Source organism: Sminthopsis crassicaudata, chromosome 6, assembly GCF_048593235.1.
Source record: "Sminthopsis crassicaudata isolate SCR6 chromosome 6, ASM4859323v1, whole genome shotgun sequence".
Taxonomy (NCBI): Eukaryota; Metazoa; Chordata; class Mammalia; order Dasyuromorphia; family Dasyuridae; genus Sminthopsis; species Sminthopsis crassicaudata.
Genome location: NC_133622.1, coordinates 250,376,369 through 250,395,094, shown reverse-complemented (window position 1 = coordinate 250,395,094; position 18,726 = coordinate 250,376,369). Strand labels below are relative to the sequence as shown.

General features: G+C 63.8%; 4 protein-coding genes across 7 annotated transcripts; 2 read left to right on the top strand and 2 right to left on the bottom strand.

Moving 5' to 3' along the window:
- Window positions 1-823: 823 nt before the first annotated feature.
- VPS51 (VPS51 subunit of GARP complex) lies at window positions 824-5,288 on the bottom strand. The gene is made up of 10 exons (XM_074273461.1): window positions 5,011-5,288; window positions 4,504-4,633; window positions 4,187-4,333; window positions 3,867-4,086; window positions 3,027-3,744; window positions 2,641-2,856; window positions 1,998-2,216; window positions 1,629-1,750; window positions 1,459-1,546; window positions 824-1,209 (listed from the first exon to the last, which is right to left on the bottom strand). The coding sequence occupies exons 1-10, from the start codon at window positions 5,218-5,220 to the stop codon at window positions 949-951; spliced, it is 2,331 nt and encodes a 776-aa protein (XP_074129562.1). The 5' UTR covers window positions 5,221-5,288; the 3' UTR covers window positions 824-948.
- A 2,336-nt stretch (window positions 5,289-7,624) lies between these two features.
- Window positions 7,625-8,396, top strand: TMEM262 (transmembrane protein 262). 2 transcript variants are annotated; one of them, XM_074273469.1, is made up of 3 exons: window positions 7,625-7,916; window positions 7,989-8,088; window positions 8,240-8,396. In XM_074273469.1, the coding sequence occupies exons 1-3, from the start codon at window positions 7,743-7,745 to the stop codon at window positions 8,314-8,316; spliced, it is 351 nt and encodes a 116-aa protein (XP_074129570.1). In that variant the 5' UTR covers window positions 7,625-7,742; the 3' UTR covers window positions 8,317-8,396. The 2 variants fall into 2 exon arrangements, with proteins under 2 accessions (XP_074129570.1, XP_074129569.1); XM_074273468.1 differs by having other exon boundaries at window positions 7,625-8,088.
- ZFPL1 (zinc finger protein like 1) lies at window positions 8,368-11,737 on the bottom strand. Of its 2 annotated transcripts, none has more exons than XM_074273464.1 (8): window positions 11,407-11,737; window positions 11,057-11,176; window positions 10,655-10,766; window positions 9,886-10,079; window positions 9,742-9,811; window positions 9,519-9,662; window positions 9,073-9,196; window positions 8,368-8,879 (listed from the first exon to the last, which is right to left on the bottom strand). In XM_074273464.1, the coding sequence occupies exons 2-8, from the start codon at window positions 11,156-11,158 to the stop codon at window positions 8,693-8,695; spliced, it is 933 nt and encodes a 310-aa protein (XP_074129565.1). In that variant the 5' UTR covers window positions 11,159-11,176; window positions 11,407-11,737; the 3' UTR covers window positions 8,368-8,692. The 2 variants fall into 2 exon arrangements, with proteins under 2 accessions (XP_074129565.1, XP_074129566.1); XM_074273465.1 differs by having other exon boundaries at window positions 11,057-11,171; window positions 11,407-11,573.
- Window positions 11,658-18,469, top strand: CDCA5 (cell division cycle associated 5). 2 transcript variants are annotated; one of them, XM_074273462.1, is made up of 10 exons: window positions 11,658-11,793; window positions 11,928-12,010; window positions 12,119-12,211; window positions 12,300-12,848; window positions 12,938-13,135; window positions 13,210-13,272; window positions 13,762-13,827; window positions 15,016-15,456; window positions 17,019-17,140; window positions 17,392-18,469. In XM_074273462.1, exons 1-9 carry the CDS (start codon window positions 11,715-11,717, stop codon window positions 17,097-17,099), a joined length of 1,653 nt encoding a protein of 550 aa, XP_074129563.1. In that variant the 5' UTR covers window positions 11,658-11,714; the 3' UTR covers window positions 17,100-17,140; window positions 17,392-18,469. The 2 variants fall into 2 exon arrangements, with proteins under 2 accessions (XP_074129563.1, XP_074129564.1); XM_074273463.1 differs by having other exon boundaries at window positions 17,019-18,469.
- Window positions 18,470-18,726: the final 257 nt, after the last annotated feature.

Here is an 18,726-nt window from a genome sequence, read left to right as displayed (position 1 = left end):
TGCTCGGCTCCCCTTATTGGTGGAAGACTAGGGCATGCCATTAGCACTGCTCAGCACACAGTAGGAGCTTAAGAAACTCACTGACTTCCTTCTGAAGGCTGCCCCTTGTGGCCTGCAAACAAGCACCCTCAGGGCCCTGGCTTCAGACTCTGTGCCCCGCCCTGCCCTGGGGACAAGCTGGCCCGCCACCCCCCCAGCAGCACCAAGGATTGGCTCCCCTGCTCGTCACTGCGGCCCCCTCCCCCAACTACCTGGGACTCCTAACTAGACTCTTCTCCTTTTAGACTTTCAGCTCCTAGAAGGGAGGGATGACTTTACTGTGGTCTTATTTCCAGGACTCGGGCCGGTAATCACAGGCACACGCACGTGACACATTCACTCATTGCTCACACACATATAACATACAATAACACACTTTCACACACACATTACACACACTCACGCTCACACCCACTACACACTCAAACGGGCGTTAACGGACAGGAGACAACCAGTCTTTCCTAACTTGCTTTCTCACGGGCCGCACCACTGGCTTGAGGGAGCAAAGGTGAGAAGGAAAAGAGGATGACGGTCAGGAGAGCCGCAGGTGGGGAAGCAACGGGCAGAGAGAGGAAGAGCCGTCCTGGCTGAATCTCTGAGCAATCATCTTAAAGAGGAAGCCAGATAGCCCTGGCTGCAAGGATGGAAGAGGGGTCCTGCAGGGGCCGAGGAGACCCCAGAGCCCAGGGCAGCTTCACGGAGCCACCAGGCTTATGTCCTGGGGGGCAGGGTATGTGCCGCCTGCTTCTCCCCTGCTGCCACAAAGAAGGAGGTCCAGCACCGGCTGGAGAATAATACACTTCTTTAATTGACCGGGGAAGACGGGAAGGTGGACAGACTCTCTCAGAGAGGGACATGGGGCCGGCTGCCCGGCCCCAGGGAGAACGTGGGGCTTGGCCGGGGGCCGCGTCAGCCGCGCTCACAGATCACCTCCACCACGCTGGGCTCCATGGGCACGGGGTCGAGGCAGCGCAGGGCGGCCGAGGCCACCACCTCGTCCAGCAGCAGGTGGACGAGCTCCTCGTCAGCCACAAAGCGCCACAGGTAAAGCTGGAGGAAGTGGCAGTCCACCTGGACCTGCTGCAGGCCGTAGCGGCCGAAGGTCCGCAGCCGCACGCACTCGAGCAGTGTCTTCAGGCTGATCTTGATGATGCCTGTGAGAACAGACACCTGGGGGAGGGGAGAGGGACAGTGTGGATGAGGTCCGGGGGCCCTGTGGGGGCAGGGATGATGCATGGGGGCCAGGTGGAGGCTGGGAGGAGGACAAAAGCAGCACCAGTGGGGGGGTGCTGCTGAGTGGAGGCTCTCTGGCTGCTCCTAGGGGTCACTGGTGTTGGGAAGCCACAAAGGCAGGGCCCAGACAGGACAGGGGCAGTAGGGAAGAGACAGATGGGGAGGGGGAAGGAGGTCTTCTCTGACCTTGTTGAATTCCACAGGGCTAAAGACATCGATGCGCTCTGAGAAGAGCTTCTGAATGTTGCTCAGAAGATTGGTGTCCATGGGGGCGCTAGTGGGGAGGGCAGAAGAGTCAGCCCGGGGGCCCAGCCCCCAGCCCCTGAGCACCCGGCCCCGACCTCGCCAGCCCTCACCTCGGGGTGTAGCTGGGGGCGTAGCGGCCCTGCTGCCGGGAGCTGCTGTACACCGAGAACGTCCTCTTGCTGGAATCGCTGCTCTGGGCTTTGCGGACGCCCTCCTCGTAGAGAAGCCCCACCTGTCAGGATAGGCAGGCTGGCCGAGGCCCGGGGGGGCCTTCCCTGAGGAGCTCCCCCACCCCCGGGCAGCCCTGGCTCCTCCTTCAGATGGGGACTCTCTGCGCCAGAGGCCCAGTCAGGAGCTGCCCCTGGAGCCCTCGGGCTGAGTCGACACCCCCCGCAGCCACCTCGGGATCCCCCCACCATGAATGCCGATGCTCTTCTTCTCAGGGTCTTGATCCCTCCCTGTTCCCTCCCCACCAGCACCTGCACATCAATGGCGGTCGTGTCCTCTACCACGCGCTTCATGACGGCCCGCACGTTGCGGGGCTCCAGGGTGGTGAGCCAGTCCCGGGTCTCCACGCTCTTGCGGAGCATCTGGGACACCACTAGTCCCTGGACCTTCACATAGTGGGTCAGCAGCCGGCGCGCGGTCTCCCTCGCCTCTGCACACAGGGTGCTCACCGGAGTCACGGGGGAGTGGTCCTGGGGGGGACGCAGAGCAGAGAGAAGAGGCCCTTCAGAAGCCTCCCGGGGTGGGGGGACCCGATGGCGTGATGGGAGCATGAAGTTCGGAGCCAAGCCCCCAATTCAACTTCGATTCTGACTCAGGCTCTGCCTCCCATAATCTATGTGGCCAAAGGAGTTACACATGTCGTCTGGGTCACGGTCTCCTGACCTCCACGAGGGGGCTGAGCCAGGGCCCCTCCGGGCTCTCCCTTCTATGATGCCGACCACAGGCCCGTTCCATGGCTGGCCCAAGTTCTGAGACCACCCATCCGCAGGCTCTGCCCCTGCCTCCTAAGCGCCTCCTCCTCAGCCTCGGTTTCCTTAAGTGTCAGTGGCCAATGGCCCTGGACCCACGTGGGCAGGTTGCCCATCAGAACTGAAAAGGCTCCTGGGTGCTCACCTGCCCGAGAAACTGCTCGTCGGTGAGGGTGAGAATGTAAGAGATGGTGGAGGTCTCATAGTCCAGGCAGAGGCGGGAGAGCAGCAGGAGCAGGGCCGGTGGCGTGGCCCCGCCCTTCTCCCCCGGGCTGTCGCAGAAGCCGCGGGCAGTCTGGCACATGGAGCGGATGAAGCCCACGATGAGACCCTCCCGGACGCCCTGGCTGCAGAACTCGCCCTGGAGGGGGACGCAAGAGAGGCTCAGGGGGGAGCAGCCCAGCCAGGAGGCACCGTCTGAGCCCTCCTTTCTCCACAAGCCACCTCCCGCAGAGAGCCACAGACCACAGACACCGGGGAGGCAGACCCAGCCGGCTCCCTGGCCCGCCCCCTCGGCCCCCAGCCCCTCACCCTGAAGTAGGCCTTATTGGAGAAGGACACGTCCTTGGCAGTGAAGAGGTGCACGGCAGCCAGCGAGGCCTTGATGTGGCCCAGGATGGCCCCGGACACCGAGGCCAGGAGCTCCCCCAGGCCCGGGCCCTCCTTGCCCGCCAGCCGGGGGGCAGCCAGAGCCTGGCGCACGTCCGTCAGGCAGCCCGAGAAGGCGGCACACAGGCCCTGCAGGTGTTGGCCCAGCCGCTCCCGGGCCGCCCGCTCCACGATCTCGGTGGCTCCCTCCGTCAGCCCCGCCGCGGGCAGCATGGTGCCTGGGGCCCGCAGCCGTCGATGGAACCGATCCAGGGCCCGGACCAGGAGGGAATTGTCCCCACTCCCCTGCTCTTGTGCCAGCCGCCTCTCCACCAGAGCGAAGTAGCGGCTGCCCAGCTCCCGGGCGAAGGCCACCAGCTTCTCCACGCCCGCCGGGCCCTGGGCAGAGAAGAGCTCCTGGTAGGACGCCACCACTTGGCAAAGCCCGCTCACAAAGCCGCTGCCGCCCTGGTCGGTGAACTCCAGCACGTCGGGGGCAGGTGGTGAGGGGCCCAGCTCGGCCTCCAGGCCGCCCAGCTCGCCTTCCAGGCGTCCCCGGGCGTGGGCCAGGAACTCGTCACACAGCTCCTCGGCCGGCTCCCCCAGGGCCAGCAGCAGCTCCACGCACTCGGCCAGCTCCGGTGCCCCTGCCCCGCCATCCCTGTGGGGAGACAGAAGCGGGCCCGGCTGCGGCGAGGCGGGAGGCAGAAGGCCCCACGCGGGCACGGCCGGGTCGGGGAAGGAGGGCCGAGGGGTGACCGGGGCGGGCACGTCGTCGGGTACCTGAATTTTTGGCGCAGCTGCTGGGCCAGGCGGGCGGTGATGAGCTGGCAGTCGTCCTGGATGGCCCGGAAGGAGGGCAGGTGCTGGTACTGCTGCAGCACGGCCCGGGCCCGACCCTGGTACCGCACGGCCTGCCCGTAGGCCCCCAGCTCCACACACTTGGTGAGGCGCGAAGGCAGCTCGAAAAGGAACTGAAGCTTCCTCAGCAAAGCGTGGACACCTGCAGGGGGGGATGAGGGAGGCACCGGGAGCCGCCTCTCCCATCTGACCGCCACTGCCTGCCCCCCTCCCCAGCCCCCTCCCCTCAGCCCCCCGCCCACCTGCCAGCTTGGTGATGCGCTCGTGGCGGTCCTGGAGCGTGGCGCTGATGCGCGCGCTGAAGTCGGTGATGACGGCCATGGTGGCGGCCAGGCGATCCATCTCGTCCTCCATCTTCCGGAAGTCGTTCTTCATCTTGCGGATGGTGTCTGGGGGGGGGGCGGCCATCCCTCAGCCCGCAGCGCCCCCCCGGCCCCCCCGGCCCCCCAGGGGGAGCTGTATGACCGGAGCCCCGAGCGGGTCCCTCAGTACAAGACGGCCCAGAACCTGAGCCGTTAGTGACGGGGAGGGGGAGGGGAGGGGTCGGGCCGCCCCTCACCTGTGGCACAGATGAACTTGTTGTAGTTCTCGTAGACCAGGGTCTGCATGTCGCTGTCCAGCGCGCGGATCTGCCGCACCATGTCCGTCTCGCTGTCCATCAGCTGCGCCAGGGGGCACTCCTTCCGCAGCTGTGGGGGCAGGGCGGCACAGGCCGTCAGCCTTGTACCGGCCGGGGAGCCGGGCGGCGGGGGGGCTCATGGGGGCCCGGGGGCACAGGGGGGCCTGGAGCACAACGGAGGAGGATCAGCAGGCAGTTTGGGGCTGGGGGGCCGTCAGGAGGCACCAGAACATGGGGCGGCCGTCGGGCACCGGGAGGGCCCAGGTGTACTGGAGGGGAGCCTGTCAGGGACCCATAAGCCCCCCGGGAGACGGGGGGCACTGGGGAAGCTGACAGGGACTCTGAGGGCTCCCCCAGGGACACAAAGACCCTCGAGCTGCAGGCCATGCTTGGGGGACCTTTGGGGGCCACGAGGGGCGGGGCTGTCAGGGCTGCGGGCGGCCCCACCTTGTCCAGGAACACCTCCGGGTCGAAATGCGCGCCGTTGAGGTCCGTGGGGTCCCGCGGGTCGGGGGGCACCCCTGAGGCCGCCGTCTCGGCTTCGGGGAGTCCATAGTACAGCTTCAGCATCCCGTGCGCCTTCCGTCGCCGCTCTGGGGCCTCGGGCTCCTCCGGGGACGCCCCCAGCCCCGGGCCCGGGCCCGCCGCGGCCTCCATTCCGCCCCTGCCTGTCAAGCGCACGGGAGCGTAGCCGGTCACTTCCGGCTATAGGGAGGTGGTGCGGCAGGAAACAGGTTCCCCCGGCGGGGAGCGGTCCGTCCGGAAAAGCCTCCTCCTTGAAAACGCGAGACCGTGAGAATAGTTCCGACCCCTCCCCTCCCGAGAGGAAGCAGCTGCGCAGGCGCAAGGCAAGGCGAGCCGGGCCGCCAATCTTCCCAGCTCTCCGAGCCCGGGCCAGGCCAGTTCAAATCCAGCCTCATTCACTAGCGGCGTGAACCTGCGCCACTCACTCCATCTGTTTGCCCCGGTTTGCCCGGATGTAAAATGGGGATACCAGCTGGGTGCCCCCACCACCACCAAGGTGTGCTTGGCCCGGGCCGAGGCGGGGCCAGCCGGATCTGATCTGGTTCTGCCGCTCTGGGACCAGTTTACCCAGAATGGCGTGCCGCGTCAGGGGCTGGCGTGATCATTCCCCCACACCCGGCGGAGCGGGAGGGGGGGAGGAGGCACTCACGTCCCCACCCTCCAGACAGGCCCCCCCCACCCTGCTGGGGTGCACCAGGCCCTGACCCAGCAAGAGCAGCTCAATGGAACCCGTGGGCCCGATGGAAGCCCCTTGAGGGCAGAGAGCCCCTCCCAGGGCCTGGCACAGAGGGTGCTTGCCCCCCAGCTGCCTTCAGGGAGCTCACTCAGAATGGGGCCCTCACACCTACCACCTCTGGGAGGGAGAGAAGGACATCCTGGGCTACGGAGCCCTGGAGAGCCTGGCAGCCCCGGCTCAGAGATAGGAGGCAGACCAGCCTGGATCTGTGCAAGGGGGGCCTTGAATGCCACCCTGAAAAAGGCATTTAGCCTTATCCAGTGCTTCAACCTGGAACATGGGAGTTGACCCAATATGGCCGCCCCCCAACTTTAGTCGTTAGCCCAAGGAGGAGCGCCAGGTATTTCAGATATAAAGTGAAGTCCCAGCACAAAACTGTGGGGAGGAGGCGGGGCAGAGACACAAATGGCTTCAGATGAAGCAGGCAGGAGGGCCATCAGCCCGAGCGGCTCTTTCCCAATAGGAGCTGCTCCTCAATGGCAGGGCCTGTCCCCGGCTCAGGAAACTTATTTTGTTCCTGAAAAACCACCATGGGCCCCATGAAGCTGCCGTGCCCCAGGATGGCCAAAGGCACAAAGCTCTTCTCCCCCCATGACCTTTGCCACCAGTCTGGCTCTGTCTCACCCGGCCCCTGGCCTCTCCCGCTCGCTCCGGGAATGAGCTTTGCCGGGCTCCTGGCGGCTGCTCCACCAGTGGAGACCCAGAAAAACCACCATGGGCCCCATGAAGCTGCGGTGCCCCAGGATGGCCAAAGGCACAAAGCTCTTCTCCCCCGATGACCTTTGCCACCAGTCTGGCTCTGTCTCACCCGGCCTCTGGCTTCTCCCGCTCACTCCGGGAATGAGATTTGCCGGGCTCCTGGCGGCTGCTCCACCAGTGGAGACCCAAAGGTCTGTAACAGCCCACAGAGGACCTGGAGGGGTTAATGGGCTGCCTGTCAGGATGCTGAGCTGACTTGTGGCCTGGAATCACTGGGAGAAAGGGATCCTCAGGTCAAAATAATTGTCTAAGAGTAATCAAAGGAGCATCATGCCGGAGGCACGCGGGCCGGAGGCCATCCCCAGCACCATATATGACTGCCTCCCTTGGACCAGCTGGCCACGAAGGTCTTTCCTAACTGGCTAATTCTGCCATTCAACTAAGAACGGAAAGTAGTTTTCCCGGGCCGGCCGGCACCGGCTCCTTGGAAACAGCGACCCCGAGTGGAGAGGGGTGCCCAAATGTGGCCAATGTGAGGGCCGTGTGATGGGAGAACATGGAAAATGAGGCAGAATGGACACACCAAGCTGGGCGGCTCATGCAACGTCCACTGTGTGTAGGGCCATGTTGAGTGATGGGCCAGGTGGAGAAATGTCAGAGAAAGGGGGCACGGGGTCAGTGGGGGTGTTTCTGTTCCCGCATGTCCCCCACTGCCTTTGCGGGCTCCTTCCCCACAGACTGGCCCAACTCCATGGGTCTCCTCTTTCTTCAAAAGCCCCTCCTCATTCCCACTGCCTGCCCGTTAGGGAAGCTCTCCTCCCCCTTCTCCAGCCCATGGCTGGTTCATGTGAACACATTCCCCATCCTCCAACTCCAGGAGCATGTGGAGTCACATTCTCCAAGAAGGCAAGTACTGAGTCTTGCACATCCAGCTCGGGACCTACAGAAGTGACCCTTAATATGTCTTGAGTCAAAGGGGGAAACCGAGACCCTCTTCTGGGTTCTTCTAGGAACTGGGCAGGTTCGTTCCCCCTTGGGTAGCTGTTTTCCCAACAACAGGGCCAAGGTCACAAAGGCTTTGGGCAAGGGAGCTCCCCTCTCCCCACAACTACCTCTTGGTTCTAGAGCCCTCCGGTCATTCTGGTGCCCACTGTGCCTCTTCCTCCCGCGTTCTAGAACTGCCTGCCCCCAGTGAGGTGTGCGGTCCAGTTCTGCTGCCATGCGCTGGCGTGACAGGATCTCGGTGCTCTTCTTCCCGCCAGGGGTGGTGCTGACGCTGGCGGCGCTGCTGCTCTTGATCCTGCACGTGAGCATCTTTGCCAATGACGTGCACCACTTCTGCATCACACGCAACTTCAATTACATGAGCTTCCGCAGCACCATCATCCTCCTGGTGAGCGAGGGGGGTGCGGGGGGCCGGGGCCGGGGCCGGCGGGACCCTTCCTACAGCTCGTGGGGGCGCCAGTTCTCACAGGTGATGAGCATCTGGTGGGCTTCCCTGGGGTCACTCTTCGCAGAGCTGATTGAAGACAGGGTTCTGAAATGCTGTGCCCTGACCATCCTGAGTAAGAACAGGGAACCTGAAAGTGGGGAGGCGGAAAGGGAGGCCGAGGGCAGGGGGAGGAGGGAGGGGACGGCAACAGTGGACCCCACAACTCCCGGGCCCGAACAGGTGCGGGGGGAACTGGGGCCACTTCCAGCCCTCTCTTGCCCCAGTGCTCAACATGGCCATGTTTATCAACCGCCTGACCTTGGAGTTCCTCACCATCAACTACCGGGAGGAGAAGCACTGAGAGGCTGACGAGAGCCAGCACCAGCGCCAGGGAAGGAAAGGCCTCGGCTCATTTTAATAAAGTCTGTCGTTTATTTTCAACACCACAGCTCTTCCTGAGGGAGAGGGAGTTTGGAGGGGAAAAGGTGGCTGTGAGCTGGTGCTCCCAAGGAAAAGCAGGTCAGGGGACAGGACTCAGCCCCAAGTGAGCCCCAGGACCTCAGTGGCAGCGGCCAGACGGCCCTCGTCCCCTCGCGTTAGTGGGGCTTTAGTGTCTCAGGAGACAGGAGGGGGAAGGAGCGGGCCGGAGAGCCAGCAGCCCCTGCCCCACAGTGGCCACAACTCTCCTCCCCGCTCTGTGGGATTCCTGCCAGAGGTGAGGAAGGGAGGGACGGGGCTCAGGCTGGGCCCACGCGGATGTGAGGGTTCATGAGAGGGTCTAAGTTAGGGTCGCTATCAGCCGCAGCCCTGCCCAGGCGGGACATCAGGACCAAGAGGGCCAGAAAACCCAGGGCTCCCAGCAGAAGCAGCAGCCCTGCCCTCTGCAGCATGGACAAGGGCCGTTTTCGGGACCCTGCTCGGCTCCTAAAGAAGAAAAGCTGAGTCAGGGGCTGCCTTCCTCCTTGTGGTCAAGGCACCCCCCCAACCAGCAGGCCCCCCCCAAAAGCACCAGGAAGTCTGCGCCCATTCTCCAAATAGCTCGTGTCCCTCTGGGTCGGCCCCTCCTGCGGTCCCATGGGTGTCCTCCCTGAGCTGCAAACTTCCCAGCCCGTGGTACCTGAGGAGTTGGGCCAGCCAGCCCAGGGCAGGCCTCCGTCGGTACTTGTCGTCATCACAGTCCCCGTGGGGGCCTGGGCCCCGAGCCCCCTCCCGTGTATCGTATATTTTACGAGGGGCAGAGGCTGTTGGGAAGGACCAGCGAGGAGAGCATCAGAGAGGGAGAGGGCGGCCCTTTGGCTACTGCCCCCATCCTTCATCACAAGGAGGCGCCAAGCCAGCGAGTAGGAGTCGGGCTCTGGCAACTACCCTTAGCCCCATGGAGGTCAAGGGGCAGGGGGGTCTTTCCTCTCCTTCCGCTTCCCTCAGCTCCATCCCAACCACTGCCAAGGCAGGAGAGGGAGATATTTGGGATCCACGTTTCCTCTCCAGCCACGTACGAGTGGTGGTTTCTAACCGAGGCCCTCCAGTCCTGCTGCCCCCTCCGGGTCTTGCCCCCGGCCTCACCTGTCAGGGGCTCAGGGCCACCCATGTGGATTATGGAGTGCTGCTCCGGCCGGCCAGGGGACGGAGGCGGCCTCGAGGGCGTGCTGTAGAAGGCTGGAGTCACCGATGACGCGCTTTGTTCTTCCAGCCCTGAGGGGCTACTTGCTGAAGGCGGGAGAAAACCATGAGGCAGGGAATAAAGTACGCTCGGGGTCTGGGGGGGGGGGGAAGCAGCGTCACTCACTGTTGAAGGTGGACCAATCGGAGAAGCTAGAGGTCTCCAGGGCCTCGGGGACTGGCGTCGCTTCATCAATCTAGAAAGAAGACCGGCCGCTCAGAGCTGTCCTCCGCGGCCCCGGCCCGCCCTCGCCTCGCCCACGCCTCTCACCAGGGGAAGGCCTAGCCCGGCTCGGGCCCAGTTGACCGTCGCTAGCTTCTCCCGCAAAGCAGTTGCCACGGGGCCCGCGAGGTTGGCAGGGGGGAAGACGGGGCCGCTGCAGCTGGGGCACTGGTAGCCGGCAGGGGCTGTGTTTCGAGGCAGCTGGGCAGCTCGTTCGTTAAGGCATGACCAGTGGAACAGATCTTCCAAAGGGAGGGGGAGGGAGGGAAATGACAGATGTCCAGCCGGCCACCTCCCAGTCCTTCCCAGGGCGGGGCTGAGAGCCGCCCGGGCCACGCCCACTGGCTCCCTCCCTCCCCAGCCTGGAACCCTGGGAGCTAGGACCACAGAGAAAGCGCTCCTAGTCACCTCGAGCTCTCCTGGGGCACCCGACCTCCGACCTGACACCTACAAAGCTTTCCACCTTCTAAAAGCCCCAACTAAACGTTTTTCCTCTTAAGCCCCTCCGGGAGGCATCTACACTGGGAAGAGGGGAGGTGGCCTAAGGGGCGGGGCCTTGGAGGGGGGGGGGGGCCAGAATCTCCCTTGTCCAAAGTGGCCGCTCCCCGCAACAACTCTCCAGAGCCCGGAGATTCAACAGGAATTCACGTGAAAAGCACCCACGGGACCCATGGACTGATGGGGGAGGGGGGCTCTCCCTCTCCCAGTTCAGGCTGCCAGCGTCCCCGCAGCTGGGTCTGCGGAGGAGGGGACCTCCCCCCCCCATGAGCTCCCGCAGGCCCCCTCCCTGGGCACGCGCTGGTCGGGCCGGCCTCACCATAGCAGACGAGGCGAGTGGTCTCCCGAGTGGACAGGAGGCTGTTGCACAGCCGGCAGTTGGGGTTGTAGTCGCTGTCCTGGAGCCACTGCAGGTAGGACTGCACAATGCACTGGGGGAGGGGGGGAAGTCAGTGGAGTCGGGCAGCCCCCTCCAGCGGGGTGAGGCTCTACTCAGGCCTCCAGGAGTCCCTGGGCCAACCCCCCCACCACAAGGCCCCGCCCCCGCAGCGCTTTCCCCCAGTTCCCCCGGGTTCTGCCCCCCCAGCGCCCCGCCCCCGCGCCCAGGTCTCCCCAGGGCCCCGCCCCCGCAGCGCTTACCCCCCCAGTCCCCCCGAGTTCTGCCCCCCAGCGCCCCGCCCCCGCGCCCAGGTCTCCCCAGGGCCCCGCCCCTGGCGCTCACCTTGGCGTGGTTGGCCACCAGGCAGTGCTCGCACACGTTGACCCGGTGCTCGAAGCAGAACAGATTGGTCACCTTCCTCTTGGGGCACTTGCAGAGCCCCATGGTCTCCCGGGGGCTGCCCTGGCCAGGGGGGAGGGGGGAGGGTCACCTGGGAGTGGTGCTCCCGCCCCCTGAGCAGGTGAGAGCCCCGCCCCAGAGAGGCCCCGCCCCCGGGCGCCCCGCCCCCTCGAAGACCCCGCTCCTTCTGTCCCCCTCCAGAACACAGACAGACCCCGGGCCCGGGGGCTCTCCGAGCACACGAGCTCGGAGAGTCGGGTTGGGCCGGGCCGGGAGGCTTCGGCCGCGCTCACCGGGAGCCGTCGCTTCAGCCCCTCCTGCGGCTCTTGTTACTCTTTTTGCTGCCACGTCTCTTCCGGGTGCGGCGCACGCTGATGACGCCACGACGCCCGCACGCCTCCGCTTCCTTCACGTTCTTTCCTCCCCCAGGGTCCTGGGCTCCGCGCGTGCGCACTGATGGAGAGCGGGACCAAATGCGGAGACCCCACCTCCTTTGCCGCGAATTCTTCCTCTGCGTCACTTCCGGATTGGCGGGGTATTCGAACGTTCCGCGCTCTTCTCCGCTGAAGGCGGTTTTCCGTCGGCGCGCGAGCGGCTTGAGATGTCGGCGAGACGGAACCGGAGCCACAGCCGCTCCGGGGCCGCGGGAGAGCGAGGAGGGGGTGGGGCGAGACGCTCCGGTGAGGGAAGGACCCGGGGCGGGGGCGGAGGGGGCGAGCGAGCGCGGGCCGAGGGCTGGGGGCGGGGCAGCGGGGGCGGGGCGGCCCGGCTGGAGCCTGGCCTCCTATTAATCACCCCCCCATTCCCTCCTCAGACCCCGCGTCCCCGCCCCTTCGGGCTCCGGCTCTGAGGAGGTCCCAGCGGAAGTCCGGATCGGAGCCTGACGCCCCTCCCCAGGTGAGCCCTTTTCCAGCCTATGGATCAGTCCTGGGGAGACCCCGCCCCCCCTTCCCCAGCTCCACCTTGCCCTAAAGATGACCTTTGACCTCGCCTGCCTTGTTCCAGCCTTCCACGCCTGCCCCCTGGAAAACCTTCTCCCTGAAGAAGATAGGGCCCGGGCCTCCAGCGGCGAAGGGGAGTGCGCCCCGGACCCCCGAGGTGAGACAGACTGCACCCTCAGCCCCTCCCCCACAATCCCCTTTGCCCTTCTGCTGCTGATACCTCTCCTCATCCTTCTCTGGGCTAGGCCCCCTCCCCCAGAATCCAGAAGTCCATCCCAGCCAAGAGGAGTGCTCCCCAGACCCCCACAGAGAGGAGTGAGTCCCGCATCCCAGCCAAGAGGAGTGCTCCCCAGACCCCCGCAGAGAGGAGTGCGTCCCGCATCCCAGCCAAGAGGAGTGCTCCCCAGACCCCCGCAGAGAGGAGTGAGTCCCGCATCCCAGCCAAGAGGAGTGCTCCCCAGACCCCCGCAGAGAGGAAGGCGCCCCAGACCCCTGCAGAGAGGAGTGCTCCCCAGACCCCCGCAGAGAGGAGTGCGTCCCGCATCCCAGCCAAGAGGAGTGCTCCCCAGACCCCCGCAGAGAGGAAGGCGCCCCAGACCCCTGCAGAGAGGAGTGCTCCCCAGACCCCCGCAGAGAGGAGTGAGTCCCGCATCCCAGCCAAGAGGAGTGCGCCCCAGACCCCCGCAGGGAAGAGCGCTCCTGGGGCTCCCACCGACAAGGGCGCGCCCAGCTCCCGGGCTAAGAGAAGCAGCCCCCAGATTCCCGCAGAGAGGAGTGCGCCCCGGACCCCCGAGGTGAGACAGACTGCACCCTCAGCCCCTCCCCCCACAATCCCCTCTGCCCTTCTGCTGCTGATACCTCTCCTCATCCTTCTCTGGGCTAGGCCCCCTCCCCCAGAATCCAGAAGTCCATCCCAGCCAAGAGGAGTGCGCCCCAGACTCCTGTGGAGAGGAGTGCGCCCCAGACCCCCGCAGGGAAGAGCGCTCCTGGGGCTCCCACCGACAAGGGCGTGCCCGGCTCCCGGGCTAAGAGAAGCAGCCCCCAGATTCCCGCAGAGAGGAGTGAGCCCCGGACCCCTGAGGTGAGCCTCCTTCCCCGTGGCCCTGACTCGTTCCCTCCGCCTCGGAACCAGTCTCTGATGATCTTCTCCCTCAGGCCGCCCCCGCTGTAGCCGGGAGAGCCATCTCGGTGAAGAAGCTGGTGGCCAGGACCCAGGAGGTGAGCCCCCCCCCTTCCCAAGTCCAGTGGTCTGTCCCACCGCTCTCCGCTTCTTTCCCCTTCCCCCACGGCAACGGGCGGTTAAGCAGAACAACAAAGGCCCAAGTTCAAGCGTAGCGGCGCCCCCCCTCCCCTTTGTGCGGTCCTAGGAAAGCCGCTTGTTGTTTGTCCACTTCTGCCCCTCCCCCCCACGGGGACGCTAGCGGCGCCTCCCTCTCACTGCTGCCACGGGGACAAAACCACGGACGCCCGGTCCACGTTTCTCGTGAATCCTAAGGCGGCGGCGGCGGCCTCTGACCGAGGAGACTCTGCTGAGCTGTGGGTGCCGGAAGACGCCCAGAGGCTTAAGCAGAGACGCTCTCCCTCTCGGGAGCCTCTTCTCTGTGGGCTTTTCCTGCAGCCCGGGGGTCGTCTCCGTGAGGGAGAGGGGGCCGCAGTCCCCATCCTCCCCCCGGCTCCCGGCCTTCCTTCACCTCTGTCTTCTCTCAGTCCCAGAGTCCCAGCCCCCGAGGAGGCCGGTCCGCAGCCAAGAAGAAGGCGTCCCTGTCTGCAGAGGTGAGGCCGCGGGTTTACGTCTCAGGGAAGGTCGGGCCTTCCACGACGTCACTCTGGCGCGTGGAAGGAACCTTTGTTCTATTTTCGTCGCCACCCTGCGCCTCGTGCCCCCAGCAGAGACCGGGAGCCGGGAACGTGAGAGTCCAGCGAGCGCTTTCTGTCAAACGGGTGTCGTGGGTGGGACAGAGGGGAGTCGGGGCCGGGGCATCCGAGACACAAGCATCAGCTTAAGCAGGCCTGTGGAGCCGGACCTGGCTCCCCCGAGCTTCCGGCCAGATGCAAAGGAGGGGGTCCACAGTCTGGGGGGGTTGGCAGAGTGCCGGGAGAAGTCTGAAGGCAGGAGCAATGGTTTTCAGTCGGAGGCCACGAGGGCCTTCCCAGTGACGGGCGGGTGGTTCACGCTTGAAGTTGGGCGGGCTGAGAATAGTAGGTAGGGAGGCCCCTATCTAGCTGGGGTAGGGTATGAATCCCTTGGGGGGAAATGGGGGGGCAGTAAAAGGCTCAAGTGCCCTGATTGTTTGCACGTTGTTGTGTAGACAGCAGAGTCAGGGAAACACCACGGGCTTGGACTCAGCCAGGCTGACGTCTCTGCCCCCGTCCTCCCTCCCCTCAAGGAGTCAGAGGCTGAGGCCCCCCAGGCACTTAGTTGGGGGACACGGGTGCACCCAGGCCCTGCTCACGGGGCTCCAGCCGCATTCTCTCGCTCTCTTTGGCCTCCCAAGCCCTTCTTGTCCCCCCAGTTTTCTTACACTAACCGTCCCCCGTGAACTAACCTGGAGCCGGGCTCCGGCCTCGCTTGGTTCACTTCTGCCTCTCGGTTTTCTCCCTCTACACGGGGCCTCTCCGGACTCCCCACAGCGAGACTCCTTCGGGGAGCTTTCCGTCCGTACTCTGCGCCGTGTATGGGCGGCCCAGCCTTGGGAGCAGGGCCTCGGGAACGGGGTTGGGCAGAAGGGTTGGTGTCCGCAGTGCATCGAGGCAGAGACCCGGGAGACTTTAGACAGTGGGGATTTTGTGGTGGTCATGGAAACCAAGGGTGCGGGGAGGTGGTGGCAAGGAAAGCAGTGTCAGGACCGCCCACATGTAGGTGCTAGGCCGGAGAACCAGGTGCTGGGGGGGAGGGGCCCATGTCTGCAGAGCCCTTCCCCATGCTTTTCCCTTTCCTCTGCCTCTGACTTCCTCCTACAGGTCACACTTTCGGAGAAGGAGAACTCGCCCCCTCTGCAGGAAAATGTCCCCCTCCATAAAGGCGGCTCTTCTCTCGCCACGGGCCCAGCTCCAGAAGTGACCCCCACAGTGTTAGGCCCTCTGACCCCCAATGCCGTCGCCAGGCCACCTCTCATGGATGCCAGAGACCTGGAGATGTCCAGGAAGGTTCGGCGTTCTTACAGCCGCCTCGACGAGCTGGGCTTGGGCTCCACCTCGACACCCAACTACCAGCGCCGGTCCTTCTTTGGCTTTGAGAGGCTGCTCTCGGGAGAGGAGCTGGAGAACGTCTCCCCGGTGGTGAAGGAGTCGAAACACCCAGCAGCCGCCCCCAGCACGGAGGCCTGGGGGCCGGACTCCATCCTCCCCGGCATCCCCATGACCAAGGAGAAGCGCCGGAAGAGGAAGGTGCCCGAGATCTTGGTGAGCACTTCCCCCAGCTTGTCGGCTGACGCCCTGTGAGCCGGAGGCAGACGCTGCACCTCTCCCTACCCCTTCTAAACGGGCAGCTCTGATTCCCACGAGTCTCCTTGCACCGAGCTTCCCTGTGGTACCGTCCAGCCTTGGTCTAAACGACAGTGCCGGGAGGGGGCTCAGCTCGGCCGCCTCCTCTGCTCTAGTCAGATCTTTGCTGTCCCTTGGATCAGGCAGTTGGGGGCTCTGGTCTGTCAGACACCCACCTGGAGACAGAATTCACTTGGCAGGGTCCTTAAAGTGAGGTTCAAAGTGAGGTTCCCCCCGTCCCTGAATGGGGAATCTGACCAGGCAGAGGATGGTGGGAATCTCTTCCCTCCTGCTGAATGTCTGCCTGCCACTTACACTCTTGTTAGCATCCTGGCTACCGCGTCTCCCCTTTAACTGACGCCGAGCTCACACACTCCCCATTTTGTGGGGCTCGGCTCAGCGACCCCCAGGAGGGGTTTTGCATTTCTTTGCAGCCCCTTTCAGCCTTTTTGGATCCTACTTCAGACATCCATCATGTTAGCTATGGCACCAGCTAGCCCATCCCCCCATCTGCTACTCCTGTCCCTCTGCCTTCATCCGGATTGCTGATAAACCATGGGGGGGAGGGGGTGCCAGCGAGGGCTCCTGGGCCCTCGCCACCCTGAGGTTGTCTAGCTGTTGACCCTTTGACAAGGGGATGACTCGAGGGCACTATGGTCATCCAGTCCTCATGGAAGGCCTTGTCCATTCTGTACTCGGGCATTTACCCGGTCCCACAGCTCGAAGGCGAAGCTGGTGGGACCCCTGCTTGACGAAGCCCCGCTGGCTCCTTGTAGTCTCGGCTTCCCGTTCCCAGTGCCCACAAACCTCCCCTTTTTTACGTGCTCTGGATTTTGCCAGGAAGCAAAGTCGAGCCTTTCTGAATGTGGTTTGACACAGAAACCCAAAAGTCCAACATGACCAGGCTTGGCCTGTTCACCTGCTGTAGCCGTAGTCCCCCGCCTCTGCCGAAACGAAGGCATCTCACGCCAGCCTCGGCCGCCACGTTCTCCTGGGCCTTATTCTGCCTTTGTCTGCAAGGGACCCGGGGTCCTTGTGAAGGGCTCTGTCTCCTGGCTCATCTCCAGTCCCAAGGAAAGCTTTGGGGGGGCCGTTTCTGCCCCCTTCTGCTAGTCAGTCAGACCACGGGAGCCTGGCACTCCTTCCTTTCCTCCCAATGGAACGCTCCTCTCTCACCCTGAGGCCTTTCCCTTTTCTCATGGTTTTCTTGTGCTGGGCTGTGCTCACCTGCTGCTAGAGCTCTTGTCCCTCCCTGATGTCCGGGCACTTTACAATGAGGCTCCTCTCTGCTCCCACTCCGTGATCTCTGGGCAGGCAGGAGCCCTGAGGGCCTCATTCTTCCAGATCGGGGTCCTCCAAGAACTACCCACATCTCCTTTCTTTCACCTTCTGTCTGAAGTGTCTGAAACAGCCGCTCGGCTTGGGGGGGAAGGGCCGTTGGCTGTCTCCCCCCGCTCACCCACCCCCTCTCATCCTTGCAGAAGTCAGAGCTGGATGAGTGGGCCGCCGCCATGAACGCCCAGTTTGAGGCTGCCGAGAAGTTCGATCTCCTGGTGGAGTGAGGTGGATGAAGAGGATATTTGGACTGGATCGCCCCCTCCCTGTACATAGTGTTCCTTCTTTGTTCACCCCTTTCTAGCACTCTAGACCGCCCTTGTTGTCTGCCCTACTCCTGCGGGGCACTGGCATTTGCCCTCTGAGCCCCCTGGGTCCCTGTGCCCTGTGGGCACCCGGCAGGCTGCGGGGATGGGGGTGTCGTTGAGGACTGCCGTTTCTTAGCGGCCGTGTGGACAGCGGTCGGGCGCATCCGGGTGTCTTTGGATTTCTTGAGGTGCCTCATTGGCTCTTTCCCAGGTTTTAGCCAGGAAGAATTAAGGTGGCGGCTGGAAGATGCAGAGGTGACAGGAAGCAGGCTGTTGGGGAAGGGAGCTGGGGGGTGGAGTGGGGCCCCCGCCACCCCCTGTTGCACAGCACTGCTTCCTCCAGCTCTCATTCTTCTCATTCTGTCTCCCTGTCCTCAACCTTCCTTTCCCATAGTCCCCACCAGCTTTCCTGTGGCGGGGAGGGCCCTGTTGTTCCTGGGAGGCACATGGGAGATGGCGTTGTGCTCTCCTCCAGGACCATCCCCTGCTGCTTCCTTTTGAAGAGACAGTTTGTAAAGTGATGGGACAGATGTGTTAGGTCAAGGTGAATCACCCCTCTTAGATGACCTGTCCAGGGGAAGGTCTGCAGAGAGGAAGACCCGGCTGGTCGTGTCCCAGAAGCACAAAGGAGGGTGAGGCGATTAGAAGTCTCCCACTGACCACCAGGTGGCACTGCTTGCCCTTCCTGACGACCTTGTGGGCTCAGCCTTGGCCCGGGAGTCAAACAGATGGACCTAAATGATGAGTATTGATGATTTACTTTATCCTGTAAAATGTTTTCCAGTTATATTTTAATCCGGCTTATAGTTTGGTGAATCAGAGTGTGGTCTCTGGCGAAAACCCAGCTTCAGATCAAGAGGAGGATGTGCCGAGGCTGGGCTGCAGGGATGTCTGGAGGCACCAGCGCTGGTTCCCAGGCCCAGCTCGTGCCATCTCCTGCCTCTCCAATCATGTGAGACTCCGCACGGACAGGTCTGTCTGCACTGCAGACACGCCCCTGTTGGGCAGGAATAAAGCCAGCCCCGAAGTGCATCTTGGCCCGCAGTGAAACGTACCATGAATCCAGAAGGGATGCAGGGGGAGAGGGCCGGGAGCCAGGTCGCGTCACTGGCTGGTACATGTCTCGCTCTTGTGCACAGAGATGGCTGCCCTGTGTGCCCAGGCCAGAGGCGAGAAGCAATCATTAGCCACCTCAGTAAGGACTTTCTCTTCCCCAGCAGGGGCTCAGTGTTGTAATTGTTAGAAGGTGGAGGTTTTGTTTTAAAAGCTGAATAAACCGCTTACTTCCATCTCTGTTTTGTGTCTGGTTTCGCGGAGGTTGGGCCTGGGCCCATGGGCCCCGCTAAGGTCAATTCAGTACAAGGGGCAATTGAGGAAATAGTTTTTCCAGTGGTACGTGCCTCCAAGCAGCTTACGCTATTGGGGGGTTGGGGGGCAGTGTGGCACTGAGCTTCCAAGGAAAATGGAGGTCTAAGAGGTCAGGAGACTGCCCTGGACAGGGAGGACATGGGCCTGAAGACGAGGCAGGATTCATGGGCACGAGGAA